This window comes from Lates calcarifer, linkage group LG18, assembly GCF_001640805.2.
Source record: "Lates calcarifer isolate ASB-BC8 linkage group LG18, TLL_Latcal_v3, whole genome shotgun sequence".
NCBI classification, from domain to species: Eukaryota; Metazoa; Chordata; class Actinopteri; family Centropomidae; genus Lates; species Lates calcarifer.
In genome coordinates this window covers 12,970,368-12,995,675 of record NC_066850.1, presented here as the reverse complement: position 1 = coordinate 12,995,675, position 25,308 = coordinate 12,970,368, and the positions used below count along the sequence as shown (strand labels likewise).

Genomic DNA, 25,308 nt, shown 5'->3' with positions numbered 1-25,308 from the left:
CATCAGACATAAACTGAGCTGATGGCATCATGTCACAGCACTCTGGCTTGAGCCGTAAAAGAGGCTGGTGAAAGAAAGGTACTTTAAAACTTATTTTTGGACAAAGTCATAGAACTTTTGAAGTGTTTTTGATCAGATTTGACGGATGACACTCTCACTGACCTTTTAGAGACAAGTAACAGCCTGGGCGCATTGCCAAGATGGCTGCCGAGTGGTGAAACTTGGTTATTCTAATATGATGTGTCTTATATCAATCCTCAGATAATTTCTGTATTATTTTGTAGCACTCATTGGGTGTATTGTCCATCTTTGATGGAACAGTGAGGGTTAAGAAAAGTATTTCTTTGCCCTTTTCACCCCCTACCGACAATCCCAGCAGCCATTGCTGTATAAGCGTGTGTGTGTATTCAGTATGTGTGGTGGTGGTGTCAGAGGTAATTGTTGGGTCTCTACTCAGCATTCATCCATCTGTCTCTGAGACCTCCCTCCATCTCTCTGTGCTTCTCTTGTTTTCTGACTCATCATCTTCTTCCTGATGTCGGACTTTTTCTCTCTGCCGAATCCTCCCGTCTCAGCAGTCTTTTGGTTTCAGGTCTGCCCCCCCCCCCCCACACACACACACACACACACACACCACCACCACCACCTTTCTCTGCAGTTTACGGACCCCACCCATGACGCGCTTGTGTAACCATGGCAACAGTACAGCCATAGCAACCTGAGACAACCTCCCCAGCAGACATGGCCAACCCACTGTAGGCTATTTTGTGTGTGTGTTGTAATGAGGCTGAAACAGGATGAGAGATGACAGAAGAGCTAATGAAGACAAGTGTGTTGTGGAAACTACACAAGTCGTCATTTTTAATTATTACAGAAGTAGTAACAGCTATAGAGCGTCAGTCATTTTCATGCAGTCTGTCACTATGAAACAAAAAAATCTCTCCAGTGTAAAATCAGTTATTTTTTTAAATTTTTTTTTTATTGTCAGGAGGCTTGAGCAAACTGCATGAAATTTTTAATGAGTTTAATGAATGAGTGGCTCAGCAGCAGTTTGTCAGACAAAAAAATCTGGATTTTGTGGAGATCCACTCTTTGATCAGAATACTTTAGAATTTATAGTTTTCCTTTAAAGCTGAAATCTCACCAAATACTCTGTTGGTGACATACATTTTTATTCCCATTCATTCATTTTTAGTTTTTTTTCTTCCTGGAAGCACAATACAAACCACAGAAGAATAATTTGATCCATTTCTCATCATACTCAGTGGTTTCAATTCATCTTAAAAGTGCTGACCTGAGGTTATAATGATCGAAAAGGAAAATCCATCACACTCAGCCATTTTATCTGTATTTTATTTGTGGTTTGAGGCAACTGAGAATTGTTATTGGACATGTAGTTGTAACATAACCGGACTCTCCCCTCTTATTTTGAAAGTGATGCCCACATGTGTGATTGAGCCACTTCATCAACCACCTGACACTGAACGCATCGTTATGTTATCTTACTACCCTGCTCAATATTCTTCAGCTCATTCAGAGGAAACGCAAACAGGAACTTTTATACTGACAGGGATGAAACTTTACAACTAGGTTTTATTTAATGGTCAGAGTGAACAGGCTTGAAAAACTGTGGACCTGCCCTTAAAGGCTTGGTTAAATTCAGTAAAACATTGTGGTTTGGGTTCAAATGACTACTTTGTTAAGGTTAGGGGGCCTTTGTCGTCATGCTTAAAAAAACGCTGATTGTTGACTGGTAACAGGAGACAAACGGTGACCTGTTGTGTTAACGTCCAATGTTTTGTCGACCCATCCATCCACCCTGACCTCCTACATGTGCATACTTTGGTGTAGCGCTCTATAACAACGTCACCTCATTTCCTCCTTTTCTTTTTGTCACCAGAGCTATGGCCACTAGAGGACACTGTAACTTAATTGTAAACATGTCGTTAAGGGAAACATTGCTGAGGAAGAGAAGGAGGACAGCCTCAGATAGCAGCAGACTTGAGAAAATAATCTGGCTTCACTTCATTTCTCGAAGCACTTCAGTCTTTTTATTTTTATTTTGTGACTTGGGTTCATTCATAAAAAATATTTTACCACACAACTGGACTGTGAGCTGCTATTTTAGCATGAAATGCAAACTGTAAGAAATCACTGCAGCAGAATAAATTTATCCAGTTACATCATTTTAGTAACAGCATTTTAAAGACGGATTTCAGTATTTAGCTACAACAGTTGCATTGTTGTGTTAATGAGAACACGTGTAAAAAATCCTGAGCCTCTTCATCGTCATTTTTTAAGTTGAACATCTACATTATACTTTTCTTTGGTTCACCAAAAGAAAATATCTAAAGGTACCAAGAAGAAGAAACAAGAAGAAGGGTAAATTGTTATGCAGTAGTATCCAGGTTTTCTGTCTGCCTGTTTTACAGAAGCTACAGCTCCAAAGTAAAGAGAATAAAATGTGGTAAAACAGCAGCTTTGTAGTGTAACAGCTTGTTTAATACAGACTGAATATGTCACACGTTTGCAGGTGAACTTCTGACCTCACACGTCTCCTCATGTGGGTTCACCGTCATCTGGCTCTTGAGTTTTGTTTTCCATAAACTGCCACGGTCTCTGGTGTGACTGCAGCGCTGCCTCAGGGAGTTGAACCAGCGCCTGTTGAGCCAGGCAACAGCAGCAACCATGTCCAAGCGGCCTGCCAGCTCCCGACGGGGAGGTCGGTTTGAATCCCTGCCCAGACGCAGACTTGAACTCTGCCAGAGAGAGCAGGAGAAGTTAGTCTGCATGTCTGAACACATTCTTCTGCTTCAGTTCATTTCCAGGAGCCGTGGACTGTGTGTGTCCTCACAGGTGAAGCAGGGTGACAGGTTCATAAGGAAGACTTAGGTGGTGGAAGAACATCAGACTCATTTAAATAAAATACAGGACAGACAGGAGAAAGAGGGAAAAGTCAATCACACACAACAGCTCTACTGATAAGAGGTCTTAATATTTCTCCCACTTCATCATCGTCTTCGTCTTTTATCTCCCCTTACTGGCAGTGAGAGTAAATACAGTCCAAGTTTCCTCACCGTAGGTTGTAATCCTTCCTCTGAACCATCAGAGACGTTTCTTGAGCTTTTCCCAGGTTTTTCCACTTCACTCCAAGCTGTTGTATCCATTACTGCTGTTGTTGATGTCATCAACACATCTGAATCAGCATTGTGTGAACTCGTTTGGCAGCAAGGGCTTGAATCTAAGACATTCATTTATATGTAAAAGTCTTGCACTGTGCATCAACTCTAAAGCTCCATGTCATCTAAATTTGCATTTATTTACTATGAACTTTAGCTGATGCAAAGCATGGTATGTAGGTTTTTTTCCTGGCGTTGTGGTGATCTTTAGAGGAAAGTCAAATATATTAGAGCTTTTAAGAAACACTTGAGGTTTATATTTATTTATTTATTTTTAACCTTTTCTTTCCCACTTTTGACCTCAAACTTTCTCCTCATGTCGTCTACATCTTGTCTTCAGACGCACATCATACATCCAGTAAACATACACACAGATTTTGTATTGTATCTCTGTGTTTTGTTTTATTTTATTTGTACATTTACTGTGTAACACGTACCTCATCAGTACGCTCACTTTTTTGTATCACAAACCAAAAAAGGGACCAACATGACATGAACAAGACCTTCTAGGTGTTGAACCATGACTTTTTTCATTTGGTCTTAAACTTCATCAAAGCTCTGCCAAATAAAAAAAGACCTCTGCCAACACTTGAAGCCGTTTCAAAGCTGAAATCACAATTTTAGCTTTTCTAGGTCAACAATTTTACAATTTATCTTCAAACAGAAGTGTTACCATTGCATCTTCCACCACCTGCCAGCATTTGATTATCAGCCCTATGCACCACCTACGCTCCCGGGTTTCCTCACCCACTGCTGCCACATATAGACAGCAGCCTCTGATTTCCATTAAGCTTCACTTTAAAAACAAATAAACCTCCCCTGGTCATCTGTCTCAAAAGTGCTGTGGTAGCACTCTGTTTGACTGCATCTGTTAGATCTACAAAGGTCAGTGTTGTTGGTCTCAGTTGCGTGGACAGATTTGTGAGTCTGGGCCTATATAATTAAATCTGACTAGTTTCAAATAGGACTTTAACACTCAGCCTCCCTTTGCGCTGGACTTTACCGCACTGACTTTGATCAGCTGAAGGACAATTTACTGCAGAAACACTATACACTGCCAAATATGTAAAAGAAACACACTCACACTGTGCAGAGGTATTAGAACAGCAGTGTGAGCTTCTCCTGCAGATGGAGGCTTTAATGAGGGTTTAAAGTGAATTTAGCAGTGAACTTTTTTCTTTTTTTAAGATCGTCAGCCATCCACCCTGCAGCTGAAGGTTTAAAGGGAACATTCAGACTCAGGAAGAAAGCTGGCAGGGACACACATTTGTTCCCAAACGTTGTACCGTTCCCATTCAGACTGTGTTGCCAGGAAACAGCTGGGGTCCAGACGTATTACTCTTGTGGCCGTACGTTTCACTATCAGCAAAGTTCAGTCTGCAGTCTATGTTTTTTTACGTGCTCTGCCTTTATTAAACCTGACTGTTGAGGTTCTGAGGCACCCTGAGAAAAGACTCGCTGGCCAATCAGGTGGTAGCATGCCCCGTAAACAGGAGCCAAACCTCCTGCTTCCCTTTTGTCACACTTATGAGCAATGCTGCCGGTCGCCCCCAGGCATCGCTGATAAATAAGATCCGCTTCGTCCTGTCGGTTCAGGACGTTCGCTCTGCTTGCTGCTGCTGGTTTGGCGTCATCAGGCAAAGTCAGAGTCCGTCAAGAGGAGCAGGAGTGGGAAGTTTCCTTCCTCCCTACTCAGAGTTGGATGGATTTACTTTTCTGTGTTTCATTCTGTGTACCTAACTTCTGATGCGAGGAGTGCTCAGGAGTGATGACATTGTGTAGGTATGAATGTCAGTGTATATGCAATGTACAGATTGCATTCACACCTAAGTAAGGTCAGAACACAATGTAAGCCTGTGTTGACGTGCATTTTTCCTTATCTAGATGAAAATACAATAAAAATTTGGGAAGACATTCATGGTTCCCAGAGGATATATTCTGATGTTGTAGGCAATCATCTTACTTTTCATCAAGTGACACCATTAGGTTGATATTTGTGTTTTCAGTTTTGTATTTCAATTTGTATTTCAGTTTTTTCCATTCTAATAAATCTGCCAAAATTTCTAAAATTCTGCTTTTTGTTATGTCAACATAAAATGTTAAAAAGGAGAAGCAGTCTGAATACTTTACTCTTCCTCAGTGTTGAACTCTGTGTGGACCAGTTTGTTTTTAGCTGATGTTGTTTCTTTAAACACACAAATAGAATTTGTCTACAAGACTTTATGAATCTTTTCAGATAATATTATATCAGAGAACAGATCAAGGTATCCATTAATTTCTTCTCTGTCCGTCTTGCAGTGGTTTGGTGATCTGGTGACTCCGGTCTGGTGGGAGGACGTCTGGTTAAAAGAAGGTTTTGCTCATTTCTTTGAGTACGTCGGCACTGACTTCCTCTTCCCGAAGTGGAACATGGTGAGTGAAAAGTTTAATTCATTTAGAACCAGGTATTTATGTTTTCTTCATACTCATTCATCTTCCTAGTCGGCTTTCAACTGTATACTTACACTTCAAGTCAGAGACGTGAGTCATTAAATATTGAATCTTTTATCTTTTTAATAACTGAAAAAAATGGGACAAACCATGATATCTTTATGCTTTTTAAAACTTTCGGGACAGTATAACACAAGATAATCCAGGATTAAAGGTCCACATATGAGCTTTTCAGAGCTTTTAACCACAGGTGATTTTGAAACGTATACCTGTGTGGTGTGATGTTTTGTTCCTGCAGAATTTCTCTCAGATTATTTGGTAATAAGAGCTTTTATTAAAGACAAACAGAAAATAAATCTTTTAGTCCAGGATTCAGAAAATCCTGTAGCTCCATCTGTTCACTCTTGGAATTTAATTTCTCTGCTCTCTGATGGTTTCAGGTGAGAATTTCCGGTCACGGCTTCAGGCAGTCAGATATGAATTTGATTATTTAGTTTAAAAACCTCCAGACAGTAAATACAGCACAGTAGTTTATATTTTTTTCCTTCAGCTCAGAAGTAGAGGACGTCTCTCTGCGGCCAGTTTTCATTGGTGTTGGTTTGTACTTTGGCAGAAAATAATTCCCAGCGGAAACTGTTGACAGAGAGGTCTGAGGATTAAACAGAGGAACTGGGGCCGTTTTTGTTGACGCACAAAGAAGACACCATTCAGCTCCATTGTGTTGGGCTGGTGGCTGATAAAACTTAAACTGTCTGCATTGTTAGATACCACCACAGGGAGATGCAAAATATATCTTATCTTTTTAGCACAAGTGGAGTAGAGGTTATTTCAGGTGTCCATTGTGTTTGGAACTTTATTTTGAAAGTCCCCATTCCCAGCCACAGATCTGTTTCTACCAGCCCTCCTTGTTCCTCTTTATTGTATAAAGCTTTACATAACTTATTACAGTATTTGTATGTATGGTGTGTTTATAAGAAGAAAGTTAAAATTGTGTTTTGAGGAGGAGTAAGTCCTGACTGAGAGGTCTCCTCCTGAGCTCTTCCACCGCCCTCCAGTCACAACGGATCAATATCTGATTCCTCCTTTTTCTAAAACAGTTTTCCTGCAGTTCAGCAGATAATATTCAGCCCAGGTAATAAATAAATAAATAAATAGAATCCTGTTTTTATTATATGCAGAGAGTGAGTCAGCTCAAAACACAATAAAATTAGAAACGAATTCTTCCTCAGATTTGCTCAAACACTCCCAGACCTCAGATTCCTCAGATTCTCCCTCCGGAAACTCAGCGAAAACTTCTCTGAGAAACAGTGAATGCCGCAGAACTTTAAATTACAGCACACACTCACTTTTTCCTGCTTTGTTTCTGCTGAAGTACGTTGTGACGGAGAACGTGTTTACACCACGACAGCTTATCTACGGCACGCACACACAGTCTGTTATACTGAGCGACGTGGCATTTTTAAATCCCTGTTACCGTGGTTCTGCACGGCTGGACGCTTTAATAGAAACAAAGCGTTTCTCCAATAACAAGCACAATGATGATAAAGCGGTCTGTTCCTGATAAAGCAATTTATTTATACTACAGGTTTTTTATTTAAAAAGCCGTTTCCATCAGCAGTGAGTCACAGCGCTGCAGGGGGAACAACAAAACACAGCAGAAAGAAATGAAACAAATAAAATATGACGAGGAAGGAAATAACTAGTAGAGTGCTTCTGTATTACAACTCAAATCAGATTATATTATATTATACTTTAACTGAGCAGTGCTGGTGTTTCAAGTCAGTTTAGAGCTAATGTGTGATTTAAAGTTTAGATTTAAGAGATGAAGCACAATCGCATCAGTTTAATAAAAATAAAAATGAATGTGAAACATGCAGTGTTTATAACACATTAAAGGCAGAATATGATGTTAAAATGTGAAAAGGTGCATTAATTAGAGCTAAAAAAGAACCTTTGACAGAAGCAGCGGTTTGCATCTTCTTGTCTCTTGATTGTGGTCCAACATGATCTTTCCCTTAATCATCAGTGCTTAAAAGTTAATGTAGGTTCCACCCAGCTAATTTATGTGTTTAGAAGAATTAGACCGAAAGTGTAGTAATAACCTGCCTCTCTTCTCTCTTATTAATTTACTGTCCTCCCCTGTATTCAATTTATGTGACTTTAAAAACAGTAACTACATATGAAAATGTGACCCATCAGGTGTAATTTGATTTTAATTTTAATCACCAATTTGTTTTTCTATATATACCTTTAGATTAAACCCATGTAAAGAATCTCAAACTACACAGTTTTAGCCCTGATTTTCTTATCAACAGTTTTTTTTTGTGATCGCAGATAAACACCCCGCATCAATGGCAAAGCTGGACCTGTTAGCGAGCCCAAATCCAGTATTGTGAAAGGTGTTGTGACCCACATGTGTATCGCAATGAGTTCAGTGACGAGCTACAGCCAATGAGAGCACAGGATACAGGATGAGGGGAAACCTGGGGGAGGAACTGTACAACACCAACAAAAAGGGCTACAAGAAAAGTTCAGTGGTCTATTTGGACCCAGTTCCTTTCTTTTTTTCCCCTTGTTTTTTAGATGCAAACCAGCACAAACATCTTGGATCGCTCATTTCTTGTGGACATTCATTTTTTAAGAAAAGAAATCCTGTCTCATGCATGGTATCACATCATTTCCTGTGTCCCTTCTCATGCGACCAGGCATACTCTTTGGAGTTTGAAAAGTCTTGTAATTTGTGCCTCTCTGTCACTGATCAGTCATCTAGTTGGTAAACCATGATGATTTCAAGGTTCCTAATTACAAGTCAACAGTCCAGCAACCTGAGAACTCTGGACATCATGTAGTGTGAATGTGGCATAAAGTCTGTTTATATGTATTGAATTTTCGACAAGCAAAACAGAGGTGAGATTCATGCTTTATGTTTTCAGGCAGTATTTCACACAAGAGAGGACTTGAAGGATGTGGAATGACTGGTGGGTTTGGCAAATGTTTGTGTGGTTAATCGTCCCATGTCCATTAAAAAGTAGCGTCCAACCACTTCCTGCATTTTTTCACTTGGATGTTCTGGGGTTGTCTTCAACATAGTGGAAGAGGCAGAGCCTGTTTATCGGTACTGAATTTAAAGAGGGAGGCAGGTCAGAAGTAAACGTCCACCTGCAGATGACTGATGTAAAACCAACAGACTTCCAATTGAAAATATGAAATATTCATATTAAAGAGAGCAGAGGACGATCGATTTTCATCTTATCCTCTCTTAGGTATGGACACCAACAAGAAAAGAGGCTGTAATAGTTACCCTCCCCTTTTCCAAGTGTGTTTGCAGTTATTTAGAGTAATGGGTTTTCCAGATGTTCTGAGTGTTTCTTAAATTAAAGAAATCATGGAATTTATTTATTTATTTATTTATTTTACTACATTTAATTTAGATTTCTTCTAGCAGAAAAACACACTCATGATGTTCTTTCTGCAGTGGAAATATTGTTCATAAAGTTTGGTCTAACACTATTACAGATTTTCCCACAGATGTGCAGCACTTTTCACCTTCGGTCCAGGTCATCCCAGTTTTTGCTGTGTCACAGTACCAGGGCATCTGCAGGTCTTGAAAACTCTTAAAAATCATTGAATTCAGTTTCCTCAAGGATGAAAAAGCAATAGAAAAATGTTCAAAAGCCTCAAATTCAGTTTATAAGAGACTTAAATATTGTTTTCTCACCTTGAACTTAAAAGAATGAATCACATTTCATTGGTTAATCCATTCATTTTCTGATGCTCATTCAGGTCCAGTTAATGAATTAATTATATCATATATTTAATTTATATCATATTAATTTAATTAAATCAGTAAGATCATTCCATACTGCCTGGAAGCACTGAAAAATGTTATATAATAATAAATTATGCATACTCTGGCTGGTATAATTGTGAAGGTATTAAATTACATTCTGTGTGGAGTTGTGAAGGTCTTAAAGAGTCTTAAAGTCAGTTTTATATGTATCTAGAAAAATATTGGTGGACCTGAGCAGACACATACCAGCCGGACAGGAAGGAGAATTAGTATTCAGCAGTGATACACAGAGGGAGCTGTCAACGGCCTTAAACATGCCAAGTTTAAATGACACTGAAATGAGCATCAAGATGGAAGGAGGCAAGGAAGGAGACGGGGAAGAAAGATGAGGAAAGTAGGAGTGGAGGTGAAGCAGGATGAAGGGAGAAGATGGGTTCAGTAGCTGCTTCTGAACATAGTCCTGTCCCTCCATCTGTGAGTGTTTGTGTGTACACTGGCCTATTAGCCAACCTTCCACATGTGGGTCCATCTGGTTCATAATGACCATATGGGCCAGATGGACTCCCCTCCTCCCTCCTCTTCCTCCCTCTCTCTCTCTCTCCAGGTGATTTAAAGTCTTTGTTAATTAGAGCTGATGTCTCATTTAGTCAGATTTTTTCTCTAATTTCGGTTTCATCCAAATGTGCCATTTAACTAATTAACTAATTGTATAATTTGTGGTGGAGTCCCCTGATTCTGTCTGTTTATATGTGTGTGTTTATATGAGATGAAAACAGTTGTCTTTCCCAAGGAGTTAGACAAATCCTTTGAAGAGGGATCAGTCTAACTCATGTATAAACAAACACATAGTTGAGCTCATTTATACCCGCTGGGATTAAAACTCACAATCACAATCACTCTGACACCAGATATTAGATGGTATTAGACACTGCCACCAAGCCACCTCCACCAAGAAATAGTCTGGTCCCAGCAGGAGCTGTAAAATCAAAACCTTGTTGATTCTGACGTCCACTAAAAGCTTAATATCTTGAGAAACTTTTGCTTAACTAGATGTAGATTCATTAAAACTACATCTACTTAATAAACAACTTTAATCCATGTATTACACAGAGCCACATTGGGCCAAGAATTAGCCGGATCCCAGCAGATACTGTTAATTTTAAAAGAAGGTTCCTGTTCATTCAGTTCATTAACGACTAAAACTTAATAAGCCACCAATTCCATTGCTTAACAAGATGGAGGTTCATTAAAACCAAATCTCCATAGTAAACACTGTAATCCATGAATTAGACAGAGCCACACTACTCCGGATTTAGCCTGATCCCTGGGGTAATTTAGACAGAACTCGTTAAAGCTCAACATGTTTGCAGATGTCTATTAAAACTCCAAAACCAGAAGAGCAGAAGATGAGAGAAGAAGAAAGAGCAGGAGTAATTTGAGAAAACGAGAGGAAGAAAGATGGAAAACAAAGACAGAGACATGAAATAGATGCAGTAAGGCAAACAATGGAGGAAGGAAATAAGGAGATAAAGGAGAGTGGTGAATTATCAAAAGAAAGAATAAAGAGTTGAAAGAAGAGGAATGATGATGAGAAAACAATGAGAGAAAATGACAACAAAGAATTACAATAATTAAAGATTAACCAGTGTAATTACACAACCAAACCTTTACTTACTGAACCAACTGTCTGTTCATCTAAATGAGAATTAAACCAAACTTAATTACTTCACTGGAATCTGTTGAAAACTGAGCAGGAGGAAAACAATCTCTAAAGTCCAAAACTCCCAGATCACAATGTGGAAACAATCACCAGATCACATACCAATGTTGTGGAGACTTCAGATTCCAGATATTACTGTGTAGGTAGACATGGCTTTATGGTTAGAATCTGGTTCAAGATTGGTTAAACCTGGGATCCTACTCCCAGTCTGTCACCATGTCAGATTAGCCAATCAAAGTGCAGTAAATTCCTGTCATGTCTTGGTTGGGAGACTGGGACAACCATACATTCGACCCTGACCAATCATTGTTCACATCCTTGGTTGTAGTCAGGCAGGAGGGTCAAGGGGAAAAAAGTAAAAATTTTGTCATGATAGACTTTTTGTCAGGGTGTCATGGACTGTCCCAGATGGCACATCACTGCTCTTCAATTGTCTTGTTTGTTATTCCCGATGGCCACAACAACATTGTATTGCAATTGGGCTGAATTTGTTTAGTCTGAATTGGACTTAAGGGTTGGTTGCACATGTAACTGTTAACGGGTCACGGTCAGCCTCCAGAGAATAAACATCTATACAGCGTCGCCATAACTGACAAAAACAAACATTTGTGTTTTCAGGAGAAGCAACGCTTTCTGACAGACGTCCTCCATGAGGTGATGCTGTTGGATGGCCTAAGCTCCTCCCACCCAATCTCCCAGGAGGTAGAACAAGCAACGGACATCGACCGAGTCTTCGACTGGATCGCCTACAAAAAGGTAAGAGCCAGGCGAAACCACAGCAAAATTAAGTTGTCCCCATAATGAATTCATCGATTGTAATAAAATAAGGTGCTGGGAACATGGTGACATGGCGACTGCTTGAGGCCAAACACAATGCAATAAATACAGTATGTATTATCAACGACAGAATTACTCAAGACAAAGGGGTTGAGAAATGTTTTATATACATGGTAACTGATTCCAGTTTCTTGAGCCTCCAAATCTACAACCAAATACGTTGGTATTAAACCCTACAAAAGTATTATGAATCACGCTGAGATGTAGTTATTCCTCAATGGTAGCAACTCGAGATGGTGGAATTGCTCTCGTGTGCTGTTGAGTTTTAGTCTAACACAACTCTGACTAACTTGTTATAAGAGGTGTTTTTTCCCAAACCTTCAAACCACAATTAGATCAAATGAGAGAAAATGACTCACAATAAGGGAATTTACCAGCAGAATCAAACATTCTTTATCAGTTAACCCTCTGAAGGGAGGGTATACATTTCCAAATACCACCTTGTCTTTAAAGCGTCATTCCTGTTTGAGACAGGAACTACCATGATGCTTATCATATTTATGGATATACAGACAGGAAAACATGGCAAATTTCTGGCAAAAAAGAAAAACCCCATGGATAATGCCCAAATAGATGAAAGAAGCTAGAAGCTTCAAACCACTTCTAGCACAATCCAAAGAAGTGTGTGCAACAATATCATGGTTCACAGGGCTGTTTTACAGAAAACCAAATATCCTCTATTGTAGTGTATAGGAGTCCTTATTGGGTGACAGATATTATTCGCTGAGGTTGTGCTGATTCTGGGATGAGTAAAACTAAATGATACTGTCAAAAATGACAAAAAACTTTATAAGGCAAAACACAAAGGTATGCAAAAACGGAAATGTGTCTATGTGGATCTCAGAGGGTCAAGGTAGCTTTTCTATCAAAAAACCTGGGTCTAATCAGCCACAGTGACCAGCTGAGTTAGCTAGCACAACGCACTTGGTCACTAACCTCAGTATCAGTTTATTCAAGGCATATATTTATACCATCAACTCCTGTCTGCAAACCATACCACATCTCTTTTGTGGAGAAGTTTTGTAATCAGACGGAGCAGGGTTATTTGGAATTGAAAAGTGGGAAGTCATGTCAAACTTTAACTTGCTCGAAAGCGCGGCACTGATCTACTTTGTCCACAGACCACAGCTATTCTAAATCAATGAATCAATTTGTATAATGGTAAAGATGAGAGAGTTTTCACCTGCTGTTGCATTCAAAAGTGTGTTTCCCTGTGCCATCTGTAGGGGGCAGCGCTGATCCGGATGCTGGCTAACGTGATGGGACAGCCGCTGTTCCAGAAAGGTCTCAACGTAAGTTCATGTCGTCCTGCAGGTCCAGCTGAGTACACAGAGGTTTATGTATCTGAGGGACAATTGGGACAGTTGGGTTTTGGCTTTAAAATGATTTGTCCCCAGCACAATATGGTCAGGCTCAGACAGAGGCTGTGTGTGTGTATGTGTGTGTGTGTGTGTGCAGCCATATTTTGGCTAAACTCTGACTGTTTGGAACATAGTGAGCATACAGATGGGCAGCAAATAAGTGGATCTGGCTGCAGGGGCAGTTTGAGAGAAAGTTTTTCTACTTTTTCTCAGCTGTAAAACCATGTCAGCGGTTAGAGTCCAGAAATCCTGTGTAACTGACCCGAATTCAAGTAGAGTAAAGCTGCAAATGTAAAAAAAAAAAGGACAAAATGAAATGTTTTTGGAGCCAATTTCAAGTCTTACAGAGGTTCAATTTGTAATGTTTAACTGATCGATTTCAGGTATCCAGGACAGTAGCCAAGGTTTTAGAAATACATAGGTAATGAGTTGGTTCACAGCTTCCTCCATACTGCCAGAAATGTAAAAGATACTTATATAGAATAAATAAAGAGTTATATAGAATATCTATAAAATTCAGCGTCTCACAACCCCACCCCTAAAAGAAATAATAAGAATCTGGCATCAGTGTTGTTGGTAGTAGCTACATTTTTATGTCAAAGTGTAAAAAGTTTGTTTTTCCTTCCGCTACAGTTTACTTTGGGACAAGTTCAAAGAAGAATTAAATAAATTGATCTATAGTGGCTTCAGGGCATTGCTGGCAGTTGTACAAAGTGATGAAACATGGATCAGAGTGAAAGCAAAAAGTAAAGGGGGTCACTCCCAATGTTTTCTGTAAACAAGTCAATAATAATTGAAAAGTAAAATTTTTACTTATTTTTGAAGCAGTACAGTCATGAATTTATTGATTTTACCTACTTAAACACATGTTAGTGGTTTTAATGATGGACTGTGCTGCATTAATTATCATTTAGCCATAATTAGCTGCTTACTGGCTCTCTGATGGTTCATGTTCATCACAGAAACAACAGAGCACCAAAAACTGGTCAGTTAAAGGTTTACTTTCCAGCACTGAGACACATTTTATCCACAAAATTTGGAAAAAAATAGATATTCAGTTATTGTAAAAATGATGTCATATAATGTAAGGTGAAAGTGGGTTAAATGCAGTTTTTATTCTGAATACAGTTATGGAAATATGCATTAATCCCCCCCTCCACACACATACAGACACAATACAGATACACTGTGTCCTGATTTCCATGCAGAAACTGTCAGTGACCTGGATCACACTGAGAACCAGATGCTATATAAAAACACTGCTGATCCAGCAGCAGAGCACACAGAGTATACTCTCTCTGTGTGTGTGTGTGTGTGTGTGTGAGATACACATAGGTCCATATACAATGTGCTGAACATTACGCAACAGCACCTAATAAGAACATTAGTTTCAGTCCTCAGCTGCATGAAAAAGTCTTGGGAAAATATTTTCCTCAGTAGTTTCTCTTCATACGTTCCTTCTGCAAAAAAAGACTCACAAATTTAAACTCATTCCCAGAGCATTTTTACGCTCTAATCAGGTGCTTGGTGAAAAATATAACATATAACAAACCATACAAACCAAGCGCAACGACACATGAAGGAGTTTCATTCTGACAATTTGTGGTGTGACAGGTGCCTCAGTCCAAATAATTTAGCCAAAACTCAATTCCATAAAAGTTTTCATTTCATTTGCAGTGTTGTTACAAAAGATAAGACTCTCACTTCTCTTATAATGTTATAGGAAATTTGCAGTCTGCATCTGCAAGTTCCAGAATGTCTCAAATTCTGTTTAGTAATTAAAACAACATGTATTTTACCTTAAAATAACAGCTTCAGAGTTATTGTGATGACGGGCTGACTTAAAATAAGGAGAATGGAGCCTCTGTCATTCCCACTCTGCTCCCTGAACACCTGTTGTTGTTCTGTGCAACTTTAGTGAGCAGCTACGATCTCCCTCTAACTGAGTGACAGTCAGCAGCTTAAACTGTTGGAATCAGGTCCAGAAAGTTCAAGAGTAATGCTGAACTGTAGATCAGTTAAAAAGAATCTGAAGTCATTAAAAACCAGCGTTCATCTCTGATATCCAGCCAGGAAACTTTGAAAATATCAAGAATTATATACAGAGTTTGGTTTGTTTGTTACAGTGACAGCACTTCCTGCTCCAGGAGTCAAGGATCATGGGTAATTTACACCGTTCGGTCATGTTTCAGTTCAGTGAGTGGGACTACACAGTTGGAGCAGTAGTCAGAGGCTATGGTCACTGTTACATCACTAAACACATTTTTAGCCTTCAGGAATGCCTGGAGGGAATCCCAACAAAGATGGCACAAATTTTAAGTTGGACTCAAGAGATTAACTGATAAGATTCTAGTGGTCAAAGGTCACTTTTACGGACCAAAACATGTTTTTGGCCACAATTCAAGAAATCATAGGCTAATGCTAAATAACTGCAACTGGACTGCTTGGCAGAGGCATACAACCATAGGGCGGTAATTTTAGTTAGATGTAGGAAATCCTGTTTTAGGGTTTTTAAAGCTCAGGCAATAAAAAGCAAGAGTGGCCCATTCAGGAACCTGGATGTGTTCAGTGTCTTGATGGCGGTCGTGGTTGAGGAAAACAGTCCATGTTATCATAAAACCTCTAAACCTGTGTCTGTAATGCCAGAAATTTTTCACCTCAACCCACATAGCTGTTGATAACAGATTTCTTTTAATGAAATTATTATCGCTCAACCCATCGTTTTCTTCCTCAGTGGTTGTTATCTGTGAAAACAGTTTGGTTTAGGTGTATCACACTGTTAAAACTGTGTTTGGATTGGGATCAGGATCAGACTAGGTGTTTGTGTGTGTGGTGTTTTATCTCTGTTCATGTCAGCTTTAGTGAAGGTGACAGAGTCTAAGTTATCAAAGCCACACACACACCCCCACACTCCTTGTTGTTATCATGTGTGTCATCTTGTTCCAATAAAGAGCTCCTTCTTGCCTTATCAACCTCCGTACACAACACGACAACTGACTGACTGTTTGTGAGGAATCCACACTAACACACACTCAGAGGACAGAGGAGTTTCCTCTATCGCTGAGAAACAGATTAGAGCTCTTTCTCTGTAGGTGTTCTGTGTTATCTTGTGCTACTTTCCTGCCTTTTTCTTGTTTTATTACAAACCGAACCATCTACTACCACACTCCCTGAGCTTTCACGCCAGTTCTCTGCAGTGGGAATGAAACAGACGGAGATCAAACCAGACGCAACAACAAACGTCACCAACGAATTACAGGTTTTTTGAACGGAAGCCACCAAACCACTAAACCCCCTTTTGAACTGGGAGATTCTTTGGCAGCTTTTGAGTCTTCACTTTGTTCATTAGCTCAGGAAATATAACGTAGAGTTTTGAAGTCAGAGTGGGGATTGAGTCCAAAGCCCTTTAGAGTCAACATGGCACCTCTAAACCCGACTGGCTCGTCATGTCACTTAGATTTCATGTTCATATAGGATGTGATAGGTGAAAATCACCTGTACAGACGAGTCTCCTACTAAACTGTATATACATGCAACCATTTTGCACTTTTCAATACCTTTGGGAGTAAATGTAATGATAATCAGATGTAGTCTGAGTCTGAATCAATTCCCACAGCTCATTTATTTCATGTCTGGTGCTACACAGAGAGAAACAGACCAATCAGAGCTTTGATAAAGAATTTAAACGTAATTTGCCTATATAGCTAGCTACTTACCTATGTCCAAGAAAAAAAAATTGCAACAACGTGCATGCTGTTGAAGCAGCTTTTTCTTACTTGTTATAAGTTCATTTACAGAAATAATAACTCCTAAGTTTTGAGAATTTAACCATTTAATCTTTTTCCTGTCCTTAATAGTGCTATATGTAAGTTTTTGCCATTGCTACATAGCTAATGTTAGCATTCACAGCTACTTATTTACATGTTGCTAAGTCAGTAACAAACTGAAGTCCTTCACTCACCAAGAGCTGTCTCCAGTGGTGTAAAGTGGTGATGTCTTATTTTACCTCTATTTCTATCACTTCTTTTCTTCTAGCTAGCTCTGGCTATAATAATTGCACTTTTTATTTATCACTATAGCGTCCAGTCTGTCCTCGGTCAAACATGAGAGGATGAAAACGTAGCAGCGGAAAAAAGAAGTGATAGAAAAAGAAGCAAAGCACGTACACTTATACTGTAAATTGTCAGAAAACTGGACACTATTCAGGTGCAATGCATAACGGTAGTTGGTGAGGAAAGTCAAGATATGTTGGACAGCTAGAGGTTGTGTTAAAAATCTACTGGTGATGTAATTTCCTGTCACATGGTGTGTTTAAGCTGCAGACTGATCTGTGTTTTACAGGATTATCTGCTGAGTCACATGTACAGCAACGCAGCCAGAGACGACCTTTGGAGCAAACTTTCTCAGGTAACTCTTACTCCCTGTACATCCCCACTCCCCACCCCAGGGCAGGACAGTCATACCTCTGACCCCTGCAGCAGCATTAGTGCCTTGCTCCACAGCAGGGCTTTAACCCCTGGAACTATTCCACATTTGGCTCCTCTGGGATAGAAACAGCCAGACTGACTGAGGCTGTTAATTATTTAACCAAACAGGTCTAATAAAGACCAGAGAGACGCTCGTTAAGACCGACGCGCGGAGACAGAGATGGTGAAAGTCTTGTTGCCATGGTAACACGACTGACAGGTGGAGGCGAGGCTTGTTTGTCCCACACACAAGGAGCTTCCGGAAAAACTGTTGCTTAAATTAGCTTCGGCTTTTGTCAGAGCTGTTCGTTATCCTGAGACTGCTCCTTAATTAGCCACCAGCCAATCAGGTTTTTAGTCACCTGAGTGTCAGCTGTTGTTCTCTAATTAAATGATTCTAAACTAAATAATTGGTTAACCTCTTACCAGGTTATTGATGAACTGTTAGGATGGATAATGAACTCATTAATAATGTAAGTAGTCATTGATTAATTAGTGTAAATTAGTCATTGAGCGTCATTGATTATTGACTTTGTGTTTTGTGCAGGCTATGCGTTCAGAGGGGCAGGATATCAACATTGGAGAGATGATGGACCGGTGGACTCTACAAATGGGCTACCCTGTCATCACCATCACCAAGAACCAATCAGAGCAGCTCCCCACTCATTACATCACTATCAAACAGGAGCACTTCCTGTATGGACAGGAAGTGAGAAGCAACAACAGGTAGGGCTGAGTCTAAAATCTGTTTTATAGACTGAAGCTTGTTATCATGTGGTGGTGACCTTTGACCTTTAAAACATGAGAGGAAAATCAAGAAGAACCAAACACAAGTAAAGTCTGTGGTTAATCAAGTCAGCTCATGATTTATTAAGTAGAGAAATAAGTAAACAAAATGGTGCACCAACAAAATTCGAACCAAAAAAGCTTTTGTCAAGCTCAGTTTTGGTTTATCTGGTGACACTTGAGGTTAAGGGACTTAAAGTTTTATTTGAAATCGTACATGTATCAACCTCTGAGAACAGCAAACACACAGTGAGCGGCAGCAGAAAATCAAAACAAACATGTCCTGTGACTCGTCTGTGAGGAGCAGCTGACTCTACCTGTGACAATTAAAACCACTACAATGAGAGGCAGCTGACTGCAGGTTGTAAGTTGCAATTTTTAAAATAATGAAGAAAAACAAAGTTTGATGCCAGCAGGTGGTAACAATAGCAAGCTAACCTAGCTAACATTATCACCCCCTAGTAAAAGCAGGTACCCCTGATATAGGCTGTAGATGTTACAGGGTGTTTCTTGCTATGAGCCACCATCTTTGTGTTTTGGTTGTCAGTCCTCTCTGTGCTCCCCAAAATAGCAAAAATAATTAGATAAGGTAATCTAGCTGGCTTGCCTTAGATATAAGCCCAAAGCTTACATCAGGGTTACCTGCTTTTAGTAACAGGTGCTAATTTTTAAGGTTTTTTGGACTCACTTTTTGGACTTATTCAAACAACACGGGACATAGCACTGTAGCATCTTGAAAACAGGAGAGCCTCAGTGAAGTTGGACGTGGAAACAGTATTTTCATCTGTTGTGACACCAGACTTAACAAGCAGATATTCTAGGGTTCCTCTGTAAAAGTCAACAATTGAGTGCATCTGTTTAAAAGACCCTGATTTGACTCACAAAATGTGACTTGATGATGCTCTGAGGGCGTTCAGGGCTGTCAATGCAGAATTTGTATGGGAAATAAAAACAGCAGGACAGAGATCCTTAGAGCTGTTTCCTGTTCCCTGCTCCTTGTGGCCACACTGGTACATCTCCTCAGGTGGATTTTAGTCTCTCTGCAGCTTAACGCAGGTTGTAACTGGTCCTGGCTTCTCCAAGATTTCTTGACAAGAAGTCTCTTCACTTGAGGAATCAAAGGCTTAGTCAAGTTTATATAAATATGGAGTCCCAGCAACCTCTGGGGGACACTTGAGACTGTGAATCTGGTTCATATTTAGTCATTCACCACCGAGAGGATCCTCCTGAAACTCTCCGTTTCACACCTCACTGAGCACTAAGTTTGTCCTTTCAGTGATCACACTGCGTTTTCTCTCAAAAAAGCACTTTTGCAGTTTTTCCCCACATTCTTTACCACCTTTACATCATTTATGTTTCATTTATATTTGATTCACATGATGTTTTATTCACACATTTCACAACCTCTGGAGTTTATTCTCTTCGCTGTTTTATCGACCCACTTTCTCCTCCATCAATACTTCATCAGCTCCTTTCCTCTTTTTTTTTACCTGTTGTTCACATCTTTTCTTTCCTCCTTTCTTTCATTGCATTCTGTCATGTTTTTGTACAGTATGTGACATTTACAATCACTCTGACCTACTCAGTTTTTCACCAAAAGTTTCTTCACCTTCTTTTTTTATTTTATGCTCCACTCCTCCTCTGTTCTTCTTTCATCTGGAGTCTTTTGTGTTTCGCTTGAGCTCCTCTGCACAGTCGTTCCCGAGGTCTCGTCAGCTGATGAACTGAAGCTGTTTGTTGTAGGTGAAGTTTTCTTTTTTGCTCTTGTTTAGTCTCGTGGGGTGTTGGGAGCTGCGTTCAGACACACTTGGTGGTCCCGAGGCATTCGCCAACACTTAAAAAAAAAAAAAAAATGTTGTGCTTTTAGCTGAACTGTCGTCACAGCTGAGCACAGCGGCAGTGGATTGAATAAGAGGCTGATGCTGCTGTTTGATCCTGCAGAGCTGCGTTCAGAAGCACAACAGTGTCCCACAGTGTTACATGCTGTTGACTTAAACTGCTGGAAAACACTGGATTCTTAGAAATGTTCTGTTTATGTTATGTTTGTCGGCCTTTGGGTCCAGTCAGTCTAAAATCCTTGAATAAGTGTGAAACTCACAACTATAATAACGCCCTTCAGCTGTTGCAGTCAGGCTTTAAACCCACGTATTGTACAATTAGAGCTGCAGCTGTTGCTGTGAATGTTATTGTTGCTTTTTATAAAGAAAGTCAGCCAACTGCTGTGCCAATTGTAGATCTAGGTGACTAGATGATGATTATAATATTTTTGTTGGATAAGCTGTTTTCCATGATGCAGAAAAAAATATGCAGAACACAGACCAGTAGGTGAGAGCAGTTTTAAAAGGTTTATTGTAGCTTGAATAGACTGAGTGAGGTCGAGGGAGGCAGAGGCCAGAGGTCCACCAGGGGACAATGGGTCATTTGGCTGAGTGGGGCAAGGTTCTCCTGGAGATGGGCAGGTGAGTCTGAGTCAATAGTGAGAGATCAGAGATCCAGGGCTTGCAACACTGGATGGACATAGTCAATTAGCAGGGCAGGCAGAGTGATGAGAGTGCAGGCAAAAAGAGGAAATAACAAAGGTGACTGAGTGACTAGTGAAGACTGTAGGTATGAATTGGAGTTTAAATACTGCAGCACTTTTTATTCGAAATTCGAATATTTGTTCAAACATGGGATGAAAAGTTCATATTCAAGCTGTAATGACCTGTTCGACATGTAGGCTGCAGTCTAAGCGCATCAGACCATTTGAAGTAGTTTGCTTGTGATCCAGCAGAGGGCGCTTTATCAGCTTGACTTACTACATGCTCTATTGACTCAGTACACTAAGCTGATGGTAATGCAGTGTTGTTTTGAGTACAATGTATAGAAGTATTTTGGGTTCTACACCATGGATGGCAAAGTCCCTAATAAAGATAATGCTGTTTGTCAACTTTGTAAAGGGCAACTGCCGTACTCTTCAACGACAATAAATCTGCAGACTTACCTACCTCACCATCCCAGTGAGCTAGCATGAGCAGCACAGGCGATCAGAGCAGCATATTAATAAAGTAACAAAAAATAATGACATGTTGTGGTGCAATTCAAATGAATTGCGGGTCATTTCTAATTTGTTCAGTCTTGATTTTTTCTTGAAGTGACAGCCCTAGTACTGCCTGTTCCCACTTTTGTGACAGTTGTATCACATCCCCAGATAGTTGATGAAGGTATTTTCAATATTAGGTCCACTGCTTTTTTTTTTTTTTTTTCACTTGGTTGTTGATTGTGTCTTTCCTTCCTATTTCCTTGGGATCTTTATACTTTAATTAGTATCAACAGTAGAAATAAGGGGTGAGAAAGATGGGAAATGAACTACTCACTACTGTGTGTGAAAACATTAGCATAGCTGTGTTGGGGAGGACTGGTTTCTGTAAACATGCACCTTAGTACTGGCATGAACCCAAAAAGAGCCTGAGGTTAGGGGACGCTTCTGATATTTAAAAAAATACTTGTGTTTTAATTAATCTCTGTGTGTGATGATGTGTGATTTATGTCAGAGATGTTGATCTCAGTGACACCTCCTGAACACATTAAGCTAATTAATTACTGGGAGCCAATCAACTGTCTCTAAGTTTGTGACAGCCAGTCTCTTTTATTAATTGCCTGACAATGAGTCACTGCTCTCTCCTAAAGAAAATGTAGTTTGGAAAAGAAACTTTTTATTCATATAATAATAATAGAAAAATCTTTCTTTTCAAACTTTTTGTCACAGTTTTAAACTTAAACTGTTAAGGTGACATTTCAAAGATCACAGTTTATTTTTGTCAAACGCTTTACATTCTTCTCTTCTTCGAGTCCCCGAGCTGTTTGAGACGTTTCAAATCAACCATCAAACAGCCGACACAGCAAGGGGACGTAAATGCTTTTTAAAGAACTGAGCTGACAGAGAGGAAGATAAGGAGAAACCAGAGGACGGCGCAAGCTAACAATAAGGTCGAGCTAATGATACTGAAAATAAATCAAACAGGTTTTCCGTTTTAAACACATCACAGCTTGTGTCTGTGATTGCAGAAAAGAGGCTTCTGTCAGCTGACAAGGAAACAGAGAAGTGATTGGAGGGAGCAGGTTTCTATTTGATTTAATGAGCTTTAATGCTAAAAAGTACAGTGATAAATTATTTATGAGTCCACCTCAACACAGTTGTAAGGAAGTCAAGTTTATTTATATACTGCTTCACCTTTCTGAAGCAGATGACATGAAAATAACATAAAATAATAATTGAAATGCATAGTAAGGAGAAAAACACTAACTACAAAGAAAATGACAATTTCTCAACGTGTCTTTTAGAAAGAGAAGTAAAATCAACAGCTTGATTTGATGCTTGTTGTTGGGTTTTGTGGTAAAAATGTCAAAGACAGTATGCGAGATGAATTTGAGTCAAAAATCTCAGGCTTTTATCAGTCAAATCTGAAAACAAATCACTTCCATGATCTCTGATGTCTCTCCAGAATAAGTGTCTGAAAATCTGCTTAGAAATTATAGACAAAAGACACTCGTTTTAACTCCAGAGCTTGTCTGAGAATCGTCACATTTTTATTTTTTTCAGTATCAAATTAATCCAGTGATAGTTGTCTGTACATCCATGGGTTCACTGCAAACAGGAACTGTTGAAAGCTAATTCGGCTACTTTTAATGGTCACAATTTATTACACTGCAAACAATTATAAAACTTTAACAATCGAATCTCATGGAACCAAGTGCATTTCAGTCATGTCCAAATCCACTTTTGCTACTTTAACAGGCCAGTTGCATGGTTCAAATGGGTTGTACTTAGTTGCTTAAATAATCATGGATGTGTTTTTGATGTAACATGCATTTAACCAATCAGAGAGCCATCTCCTGTTCCCTTTAAAAGTCAGGTGTGCTTGCACCTTGGTGGATTTTCTATTATAACTATTTTTTGTCAGCTTCAGTACAATTCAGCATCAGGCCTCTTAAGTCCTGTAACGTGTCCTCGTTTATGTCTAGAAACATCTATGATGTAACACACGTGATGAGAGAATAGTCATGATAAGATGAAGCAGAAGGAGAAAACTCAAGGACCGTGTTTAAAATTCAAGGATGTCACTCTGGATGGGATTTAAATTACAGCACAACCAGAGAGTTCAGAGTAAAACAGTAGGTGTAGTTATTACTGTGGCTGGGAGGGAAAATTACCTTCAATCACCTGATCTCTCCAGTCTGAACGAGGCACGACACGGGATAAAGCAGCAACTGCAGCACGTAGCGCTGATCTTTATTCTCAGCACATGTCTGTTTGTACCAGGTCATTATCAAACTGATACCTGATACTCTGGTCCTGACTTTAGAGGAGCTGGTCGGTGTATTTTTAACTTTAAAGTTTAGATTTTATCTGGATTTTAAGACACTTGAAACAACAAGTGTAAATGTGGGTCAAAGTGTTCTTGAATGGAGGAAGAAGAGGAAGAGGAGGGACAGACCGAGACAGAGAGGTGAAGGACTGACTGTCTGAGGAGTTTCTAAAGTTTCTCTCTCCGAGTGTGTCGAAACAGTCCTGCTGCCTCTCTCTACCTACAGTGTGTAACTGTGTGTGTGTGTGTGTGTGTGTGTGTGTGTGTGTGTGTGTGTGTGTGTATGTGTGTTTGTGTGTCAGGTGTTTTCTGCCTTTGATGAATAAACCATCAACACACGCGCGCACACACACACACACACACACACACAGTTGTCTAAAATAAACAGTCTTCATTTCAATCAAATATTAATAAACACATTCTGTCCGTGCTGCTTACTGTGTGTGATTAAATGTGTGTGTGTGTGTAATTGAGTTCCACTCCTGTCAATCACATTGATATAAATATCAGATTAAATATTTGGTTGCTAGGCAGCAGTATCGATCCAGGTTTGCCCGCGGCGACAGATGGCTGTTATGGGGCTTGGTAAATGGGTCTTTCTCCAGCCGATTGTGTTACAGTGGCTCTGACCCTGCATACACAAATATATATTGATTGTAGTGTGTAAAGCTGATTGTTTGCTGTCTGTAATTAAAATCCACTTTAATTAAAATACAAATCAATTTAATCAAAATGAGACTAAAGAGTCTCGAAGGTTTTTGTTAGAACTGAAGAGAAGGTCTCACTTTGCATCTTTGTGGATGTGTCTATTTTTGGTTCAGACATCTGTAGTTTTCTCACACTTGAAACTTTGAGCTTGAAGCAAAAGAGAGCTGTTTCATGCAGGTGAATGTTGTTCAGTTGATTTTGTAAACTTACAGTCAGGTCAGGCTTGGGAAGGTGTTAGGGGAGGGAGGTTTCTGACTTTCAACCATCCAAAAAGCAGCTCTGATGAAGCAGCTTTACCAAACCAGGAAATGGTAATATGGTCCATTTTGAATTTTGTTTGGACAACGTTCGAACATTCGAAAGCCCATTTCAAATAGTTCAGAAAAATAAGTCCAAATTGACTTTAAACAAGAGGTTAGAATATGTCCTCTGAGCAGTGCTACTTTTTCATCCTATCATGTTGCACTGAGGCTGACTGGATGCTATAGTGACTCACTATTGCCCCTTGGTACAAAGTGGTATTACAAGAGGGACAAGCTGGGGCTAGCTGGGTAGCATGCTAACTTCAGTAGAGATCTCTGTAACACAGTACATAGATGTCTTTCGCATAAGGTCAGAACTGTTATTTCTTCATAGTCTGTTGATAATTTTAGTTATTTTTTAGAATGTTTTTAACTTACCTA

The 25,308-nt window shown here is 39.6% G+C and overlaps 1 protein-coding gene across 2 annotated transcripts in view; it reads left to right on the top strand.

The window, feature by feature from the left end:
- LOC108895871 (thyrotropin-releasing hormone-degrading ectoenzyme) overlaps window positions 1–25,308 on the top strand; it is a 211,152-nt gene that overhangs the window by 93,601 nt on the left and 92,243 nt on the right. For both annotated transcript variants that reach the window (XR_007815013.1, XM_018694825.2), the window contains exons 6-10: window positions 5,478–5,591; window positions 11,738–11,875; window positions 13,183–13,248; window positions 17,659–17,724; window positions 18,331–18,509. Coding sequence is in view for 1 of the 2 variants with exons in the window: in XM_018694825.2 (XP_018550341.1) it covers window positions 5,478–5,591; window positions 11,738–11,875; window positions 13,183–13,248; window positions 17,659–17,724; window positions 18,331–18,509 (563 nt within the window). In the remaining variant the exon portion in view is untranslated. The remainder of the gene's footprint in view (window positions 1–5,477; window positions 5,592–11,737; window positions 11,876–13,182; window positions 13,249–17,658; window positions 17,725–18,330; window positions 18,510–25,308) is intronic.